Source organism: Pangasianodon hypophthalmus, chromosome 10 (genome assembly GCF_027358585.1).
Source record: "Pangasianodon hypophthalmus isolate fPanHyp1 chromosome 10, fPanHyp1.pri, whole genome shotgun sequence".
NCBI lineage: Eukaryota > Metazoa > Chordata > Actinopteri > Siluriformes > Pangasiidae > Pangasianodon > Pangasianodon hypophthalmus.
The window spans coordinates 29,113,698-29,122,963 of NC_069719.1; the positions used below are offsets into that span (position 1 = coordinate 29,113,698).

Consider the following 9,266-nt stretch of genomic DNA (forward strand, 5'->3'; position numbering starts at 1 on the left):
ACATTATGGTGCCGCTATTAGGAGTAAAGCACAATATTATTAGTCTTAATGCTAATTTCCTTCTACTTTTTAATATATGAGGATTTAAATTTCAGTAAATAAAACCACAATTGATGAAGGTGAAATAAAAAAAAAACATATTTCATAAAATATTATATTATAATAAATGATGGAGTGTGTGAATGAGAAGAAAAACCGGCGTCTCGTTTCCATTTATTTATTTATTTATTTATTTATTTAAATTGTTTTCGTGCATTTAATCTGTCTGTATTAAAAACACAAACCGGGAAAAATACTAAAATAAAATGAGGAAACAAACCAGAATGACCTGGATGAACAGATGTTGGACAGATGTTGGACAGATGCTGGACAGATGCTGGACAGATGTGTGATGCTGCAGCAGGTTAGCAGGATGATCACCTCGAGCAGCCAATCAGTGAACTGATATGCTAATTAACACTGGCCACGCCTCCACTTTGCGGTCAGCGCTGTGATTGGTCAGCGATTTGGCACTGACGGTGACTTCATAAAAAAAAAAAATCCAAAGAATAAAAACAACAAACCGGCGCGTGAACGCGGCAGATCCGTTTTTAGACCGAGAGCGCGCGAGCACAGGTCAGATTTGGGCTACACACCGAGCACTTTGTAACGGAGAAAAGAAGATTGTAGTATTTAATTTAAGGTAAATAAAGCGAGATGCCTCGCGGGTTTTTGGTGAAACGGAGTAAACGCGCCTCGGGGGGCTCGTACCGGATCCGACATGAGTGCGCGGAGGTGCAGAAATCAGACCCGCACGCGCTGAAGAGCGAGACGCCGCGCGACCTGGTCAGAGCTCCGAGCACAGACGCCACAGCAGCACGCACTCTGCACGCGCAGCCGCCGGAACACGCAGCTCTCGCGCCCGGGCGGAGCGGCTTCCACAGCAGTATCAGTAATGATTATAACGATGATGATGATGATGATGATGAAGATGATGATAACGGCGCTGAGGAGGACTGTCACAGACCCGCGGTGCCCCTGAGCGCGGGATTAAAGCGCTCCCCGTTCCCCCGGTGTCTCAGCTCACCGGCCGCAGCTGAATCGTTCCCGGTGTCGTCCATCGAGCGCCTTCTCCTCTCCAGCCGCGCGGACATGAAGTTCGCTCCGTTCCCTTCATCAGCATTTCAGCAGAACCTGAAGCCCGAGACCAAGAGCAAGCCGCCGGGGAGGAAACCCAAAGTCGCCCGGAAGCTCACCTTTGAAGACGAGGTCACGACCTCTCCGGTGCTCGGACTGCGGATCAAGAAGGAGAGCCCCGAGAGCGCGCCGTTACCGAGGAGCAAGAAGCCGCTGGGTGAGTTCATCTGTCAGCTCTGCAAGGAGGAGTACCCCGACCCGTTCTCCCTCGCGCAGCACCGCTGCTCGCGCATCGTCCGGGTGGAGTACCGGTGCCCCGAGTGCGACAAGGTGTTCAGCTGCCCCGCTAACCTGGCCTCACACCGCCGCTGGCACAAACCGCGCGACTCTCAGGACGGGAAAAAGTCTCAGGCGCACGAGAAAGCGTCGGTGGAAGGAAAGGAGAACGCGACCGACATGAGAGTGAAGCAGCAGCATCATCCTCCTCATCATCCTCCTCATCCTCATCCTCATCATCCTCAGCATCAGCTCCTGTTTTTCTCCGCCGAGAGCGCGCAGAGCGGCATGCCTCCCGCGGACACGCGCCGCGGCGCGGCGGAGAAGTGCTTTGATCTGCGCGCGGGCGCCAGTGACGACGGCTCGAGGCTGTTTGAGCGCCGCCGCGACGACACGGACTCCCTCGCGCCTGGGTATCTGTGCGCGCGAGCAGCAGCAGCAGCAGCAGGAGGAGGAGGAGGAGGAACAGGAGAGGAGGAAGAGGAAGAGGAAGAGTACGCGTGCCACTACTGCACCAAGAAGTTCCGGAGGCACGCGTACCTGAGGAAGCACCTCGCCGCCCACCAGAGCGTCCACGCGGCGTCGTACAAGCACGCGGAGAGCGCGCCGATCCCGTTCACGTGCCACCTGTGCGGCGCGCGCTTCCCCTCGGCGGAGGTGCGCGAGAAGCACCGGCTCTGGCACGCGCTCGCGGGACCGGCACCGGGCAAGACGGCGGGCGCGCTGATGCGAGCGGATCTCATGCTGCCTCCAAAACCGAGCCGGATGTGGGAGGTTCCGACTTGAAGTGTTCATCCTGAGGACAGTTTTTACGACATTTTTACGACAAGTGCTCGGGAGTCGCGAATAAACATGGACGCGTGAAACACAAACAAACAAACAAACAAACAAACAGTGTATTTTCATGGCTCGTGTGTAAACCAGGACAAAAGCAAACAGGAAATAACATCACATTACACTGATAATAATAATAATGAATAATAATCAATAATGTTATGATATTAATGACGTGATTCAGTGTAGTAGCTTAAATGCTGATTAGAGTCGTATAACTGTGACGTCACTGACCTAAAGCAGATGAAAAGGAGAATTTCACAAACTCAGGTTTTGCAGGAAAGAATAAGTGCTGTTTTTCTTTTCATCAGTTCTGTCAGTGTGGCAGAGAAAAGGGAACTAAGCGGAACTTTCCGGAGGCTGTGGTGGAACCGTCAGGCGTCCAGAACCTTTAGCGGATCTTTCACCCAGAAACGTGTGTGTAGTGAACCTTTAGAACTTTCTGCTGTAAGTAAATCTCAGTGCAGTCCGTTTCTGTCGCTCCGTCCGCTTTCAGGTGAACGATAGTAAACGTGCTAAAGGTAGAGAAGACGTGAGTTTCACCTCACTGGCACTGTAGTGTACAGTTATTCTCATGCTTAGTGCTGGAGGTGAAATCCGTCCTCTCACGCTGGTACGCTTCCTCTAACACGTCCTCAACGTAAACTCCCAAATCATCTTCTTCATCATCTTCATCATCTTCATCATCAGAGTTCACAGTAAAACACACTTCAGTGGAATAATTCTGCACTAGGAATGAGTCAGAAATGAGTTTGAAAATGTTGACAGTAATGTTGATGTTGTGTGAGAAACGTAGCCTCGTCTGCTTCTGATAAAAAGGTTGTTGCTATGGTAACTAAGGGTATCACAATATATCACATCACATGATGACTTGATGCGCATCACGATATTTAGGTTTGCTAAGTAACTTCAGCAATACAGTAATGCTGCTGTTTAAAACGAGTAATAAATGTATTCGTTATTAATAAACAAATGTACAATATTTTTCTTTTTTTAGTACAAAGTACAAAATTTGAATGTAATTAAAGAAGAGAATGAAAACACGTCATTAAAGCGTATTGTGGCGTGATGTGTGATGATGGCGTATCGTCACATGACCAGCCCTGACGTTAACACGGATCATCACACCGCGCACGTTTACGCTCACAGCGATGGTTTATTCCTCACAGGAGGTTTTCTGGAGTTCAGACGTCAGCAGCTACGATCGTGTAAAAGCGCAACAACGACAAATTTTATTCGTGTTGTCGCGTCACTCATCATCGCACGTGCGTCACCCGCTGCTGTAATCATATCCGTTATAATCATACGCAATCATATACACTGCTCCGATGGAGGACTTGTGTAAGTTACGTAGCGCACAACGATGTGTTTTTACGTCTTTTCAATCAAATAAACTCCGCCCAAATTCATGGTGATGTCACAACACATGCCTCAAATCGCAACAAGTTACTGTTTTTAAGATTAAAATAAATATAAATAAAGACTTTTACCTGAAGTCAGTCACGATTAAAACATTAAAACGGATTTAGATCTTATTACTGTTCTGTTTATTACGTATTCCAGACGCCATCTTTCATCGTAACTGTCGCTAACGGCGTGTAGCTTCATCCCAAATATCAAATGTGAAAGATATTCCCGGATACGGTCTTTATAAATTTCACACTTTCTTTTTAAAAAAGAAAAGACAACTGGCTACGTCCCGAATCACACGCCGTCCTGAACAGCATGCATCACAGGTTTCCATGGTTACCGCAGGTAGTACGTTGTGTGGTTTATGACGTCATCATGCTAGCTAAGACTGGTGTGTGTGTGTGTGTGTGTGTGTGTGTGTGTGTGCATGACTCCAGCTTCAGCATGTGAGTATTTTATTATTTTTTTCTGATGTTCTTGCTGAGATTTTGATCCGAATCCGACTCGAGGTGAAAGTGATGATCTTGTAAAAGCTGCTTTAATAACGTTAATGACACGACATTATTTTCTATTAATAGCGAGTAAGATTCAGTAAAACACATCGAGCATGTAAATGAATTCAGTTCCCATGGAAAGTTCACGTTGATGTGCTTTCGTAAGTCGTTTCTCTGGCTCGTGTTTAAATGTTCGTTTGTGATTTGATTATTTTTGTGTCACGTCTGAAGAGAGGATGTATACAATACGACAGTGAGAAAAGAAACTAATTCCTAATAAAGAATAAGATTATATGAAATAAATCAGTGTGTAGCATTTCTTTTATCCTGTGTGTCTGTAGAATTAAAGTGAAAGGTTTCCACAGAGGCTGAAGAATCTGCAGATTAATACAAACGACAGAAATAAATACAATAAATACAATAAACACTCTCTGAAGTTATCAAATCTGTAGGAAGGAAATATTCAGGTCTCTGCTCTGTTTTAATAAACGGCTAGTTTTTCAAAAATCCGCTTTTCTTTTTAAACATGTGGGATATTTATATAAATTCAGGATTTCAGCAGATAAACTCGACGCGAGGGTTAAACATTTATAGCTAAAGTAGTTTTAAAGAACTTTTGTGATGATGTAAATTTTTCCTTTCGACTGTTTCTAAGCCAAAACACCTGCTTTTTAGTTTATGCTTTTTTTTGTGTTTATAAAAATTGCTGTTTATTTTCCACACCAGACATTACAGTGAGTTAATACAAAAATAAATAATTTTATACATCAAATGTCTAGAATTATTACAAACAGCTTTTTCTTCATGAATGCAGAAGTGCAGGAATGATGGGGACGTGTGTGTGTGTGTGTGTGTGTGTGTGTGTGTGTGTGTGTGATGTTTAAATAGCTCCTGAAACCTTTTCAGTAAACAGCGGTGTAATAGCAGGAGAAAGGGGGCGTGTCTAATTTGCATAATCAACACGGAACATTGCATTATTCATGAGGTTAGAGGAGCCGAGGCCAGTTTACTTCGAAAACACGTTGCAAAAGATTTATTATTTGGAATAGATTTTAAAATTTCACGTCCTGAGTGAAGAAAGGAGGAGCTCAAGAAAACTCTGATTAGCCAATCAGAATCCAGAGCACACTTTACATCATGTCCCTCAGCACTCTAAAGACATTTGAAACACTGTGTAAAGCTAAATGAATAAAAATTGAAGTACTTGTGGCTAAAAAACTGACCGCGGTTCACTGATTTAAAAAAAAAAAAAAAAACAGCTTTAAATAGTTTTTCATTTTAACTAGCTTTTATTTTTCGAGTTTTTTTTTTGTTGGCGTGTTTCTGTTTTATTATTTATTTGTTGTAATTTTATTCCGATTATACACACTTGCATATATTTAAAAAAAAAAAAAAACTTTATTGGTATTATTTTCTTCTTCATCACTGCTAATCTTTATTTCATTTTTATTATTTGCCAGTTTACTGTTTTTTTATATATTTTTGACCTTTCATTTATTATTTGTTTTTTATTTCAACCAGTAAAGCACATAAAATATAATTTAACACTTTTATAATAATAATAATAATAATAATAATAATAATAATAATAATAATAATGACTCCAAATAAAACACACAGACACGCTGGTGTAAGTGAGAAGAATACTTTTTATTTGTGTGTTTAGCTGATTTTCCTCTTTACAAACGTGTAGATGAGACTCTGTGTGTGTGTGTGTGTGTGTGTGTGTGTGTTGTGTAGTTTTCCTAACGCATGCAGTTAGCACGTGCGTCATGCAGCGATCTCTCTCTGGACAGTAACGCACACCAGCATCTCACACGTCCACGTTTCAGCTTTCTGAGAGAAAAACCATCTCGAGCCTGTGTGGAAAATATTCAGGCTTCTGGGACGCGTCACATTTACAGCAGAAACACTCTATAAAACCTTCTTCCCTCCTTCCTGAACCGCAGACACACACCTCAGAGCCCTGAACAGCGACGGAGCGGCCCTAACACTCCGAGAAACTCGGAGACTTCCTCAGATCTTCCACATATAAACTGATTTGGGGGCGGGGCTATGCATGAGCTCGGTTTGTGATGTCACAAAATAATCTCCATAATAATAACGCTAACACAACCTGTGTGCTAAGCTAGTTTGCTAAGTTAACTAACGGTGGTGATTAGTCGTCATGGTAACGTTATATTCCCAGTCATGTGACTAACGGGAGCGGGTTTACTAGCTCTTCAGCTCGCTAGCTGACTCACAGCTGTTGGAGATGCCAGGAGGATGTGGGGGCGTTCCCATATTTGCATATTCATGCATATTTATAGAGTGTGGAGGAAGGAAGGCGTTCCTCATCTGTCTGTAGTCATTTCTCAGGCAGTAAAAAAAATTTCACTGTTCACCAAAAACGACATTTCAGGAAAGAAAATCAAAAATGAAAAGTACTGTAACGTCTTAAATAAAAAAAGAGCTTTAGAAGTCAGCGTTAATCAGTGCACGTCTGGGGGGCACTTACTTTTGCTCCAGCGTGTATCCACGGCTCTGATGTGTCTTTGGTTTGGTTTCGTTTATCTTTAGCTCCAGAGCTGAACTCTGACATCGTGATGCGGTCGGCTTTTACTTTTGTAAAGAATCATTAGCTGACGTGTGTAAAGGTGTGTATGAGTGTGAGAGAGAACGCTCCGGCCGACACGTTTCACACGTCTGGAGGAAAATAAGGGCCTCCTGGCTGTGTGTGTGTGTGTGTGTGTGTGTGTGTGGATTCGGCAGAGTGACGAAGCTTCAGTACTGAACTCGAGGCTCGTTTAGTGTTTAGTGTTTAGTGTTTAGTTTCGTTTTTTCTCGGCTGCTTTAAATACTGTTATTATGTACACAGACCAGACGCTGCTCACCCACTACACACACCCCTTAAATACGCAGATACACGTCTCACAACTCTATTTATATTTATATACAAACACACACACACGTGTGGCGGTATTAGAAGTGAAATAAACACACACACACACACACACACACACACACACACACACACACACACGGTGCTTCTGTACAGTAGAGAAACACAATCGAGTGAAATGAAAGTGCAGGTTGGCCGTTTCCTCTCCGCTCCTCAAGCTCGCGGGAAGCAGCAGCTCGGAGCCTCCAGTGCAGCGGCAACTCCAGCTCGACTCGAGCGTTATTTCTGAGCTGTTTACTTTTCGGCGTCACTGATTTATTCGTCCACGTGACGGAATTTATATCTGTGTTTATTTTACAAAATATACTTTTAGATTTTACGTGATTTTTTCTTTCTGTCTCGACTATTAATAATTTCATTATGATGATCTGCCTGTTTTACTAGTTTATAGTCTGTAAATTTTTACTTTAATTATTTACTGAGTAAATTTAATGTAATTTATTTTCACACACTATATATATATGTGTGTGTGTGTGTGTGTGTGTGTATATATTTTTTCGTTTATATTAAAGTAAAGTTTTTGCTCTTTTTTTTCAAATCCAAAACTATTTTCCGGTTTTTGAATCTTTTCTTTTTTCGCTCATTTCTCACTCTGATTTTTTAAGCTGTTTAGTATAAAAAGGGAATGAATGAAGTTTTAAATCTAGACGAATTTGAGCAGATAATATTCTGACTTTATTTTCCCCAAAATCTCCTGCACAATCACAGAGGAGACGGCGCAGTGGGCGGAGTCACCAAGCGCATGAGCGCGGTAGCTGGAGGTTCCGCTCGAGCGCGTCTGAGGTGAAGAGGACGCGTGTTAGACGAGCAGAAGAGAACGGTAGTGTTGCGTATCGGATAAAAACGTTAAAGCGATGATTGAATGATGTAACAGGAAGCGGCTGTGTTTCATTTCACACGGAGAAGTCGACTTGCTTCCTCGCGTGTACAGAGTAATAAAACACGGCAGTAACTGAAGCTGAGGAAACGTGCAGGTGGGGATCAGTCCGTGTTTAATCCGGTCTGATCTCAGTAACACGGCCATGTTAGATCAGAAACCACGGATCGGAACAGACGCACGGGCCGTTACCATGGCGCCGGCGTCCTCAGTAACCTTTCATCAGAAACAACGATTTCACGACTTATCAAAATATCATGATGCATCATACAAACAATTATCAACACGTGACTGTGTGTGTGTGTGTGTGTGAGCAGTGCAGTGGAGTGTGCAGTGCGTGTATATTTTAGTGATCGATGTGCTCTGTGTGTGTGTGTGTGTGTGTGTGTGTGTTCAGGTCTTGTTGGCCGATCCTGACGAGCGTCGCAGCTTCATGGACACGCGGCTCTTGCTGGCTCGGGGAGAGATGGGCGACGAGAAATCAGCGGCGTCCAGCGGCGCACTCGGGTTCTCACACAGCGGGTTCTCCAGGAAGGAACCTGAGGAACAGCACAGCGATGAGAGCGTCCTGTGTGTGTGTGTGTGTGTGTGTGTGTGTGTGTGTGTGTGTGTGTGTATGTGTGTGTATGTGTGTGTGTTTCAGCAGCACTGATGCTGCTCAGGTCACGCTGGAGGGATGAGAATTATGACACAGCCACTTCTTGACCTCTGACCTTTGACCTCGAGCACTCAGCTACACTCACTGAACAAAACGTGCAATAGGTGATTTCTTTGACTTTATTATTTTTATTTCACACACACACACACACACACACACACACACACGCTCCGGTTTTCTGTACACACACACACACACACACACACACACACACATACTGACACTCCGGTTTTCTGTACACACACACACACACATACACACGCATGCTTGCGGAAGCGCAGGCGCGCGCGTGTGTGTGTGCGCGCGCAGAAAGCCGGAGTGTGCGCTCGCGCAGGCGTGTGTGTGTGTGCGCGCGCGCAGAAAGCCGGAGTGTGCGCTCGCGCAAGCGTGTGTGTGTGTGTGTGTGTGTGTGTGTGCGCGCAGAAAGCCGGAGTGTGCGCTCGCGCAGGCGTGTGTGTGTGTGTGTGTGTGCGCGCAGAAAGCCGGAGTGTGCGCTCGCGCAGGCGTGTGTGTGTGTGTGTGCGCAGGCGTGTGTGTGTGTGCGCGCAGAAAGCCGGAGTGTGCGCTCGCGCAGGCGTGTGTGTGTGCGCGCGCAGAAAGCCGGAGTGTGCGCTCGCGCAGGCGTGTGTGTGTGTGTGTGCGCAGGCGTGTGTGTGTGCG

At 44.8% G+C, this 9,266-nt stretch overlaps 2 protein-coding genes across 6 annotated transcripts in view; one reads left to right on the forward strand and one right to left on the reverse strand.

Moving 5' to 3' along the window:
- Positions 1–339: 339 nt before the first annotated feature.
- On the forward strand, positions 340–4,786 carry LOC113533718 (insulinoma-associated protein 2). The gene has a single exon (XM_026926004.3). The coding sequence runs from the start codon at positions 697–699 to the stop codon at positions 2,176–2,178; it is 1,482 nt and encodes a 493-aa protein (XP_026781805.3). The 5' UTR covers positions 340–696; the 3' UTR covers positions 2,179–4,786.
- Positions 4,787–5,759: 973 nt separating this feature from the next.
- The window catches only part of ralgapa1 (Ral GTPase activating protein catalytic subunit alpha 1), a 63,979-nt gene continuing 60,472 nt past the window's right edge, over positions 5,760–9,266 (reverse strand). For 4 of the 5 annotated variants that reach the window (XM_034308073.2, XM_034308071.2, XM_034308075.2 and 1 more), the window contains one exon: positions 5,760–8,487. In XM_034308073.2, coding sequence (XP_034163964.2) covers positions 8,342–8,487 — 146 coding nt within the window. In that variant the 3' untranslated portion in view covers positions 5,760–8,341. The remainder of the gene's footprint in view (positions 8,488–9,266) is intronic. The other variant, XM_034308072.2, reaches the window with a different exon arrangement.

What these genes read in the sequence shown, in the direction of transcription:
- LOC113533718 (XM_026926004.3), top strand. Translation starts at nt 697, where the DNA reads ATGCCTCGCGGGTTTTTGGTGAAACGGAGTAAACGCGCCTCGGGGGGC.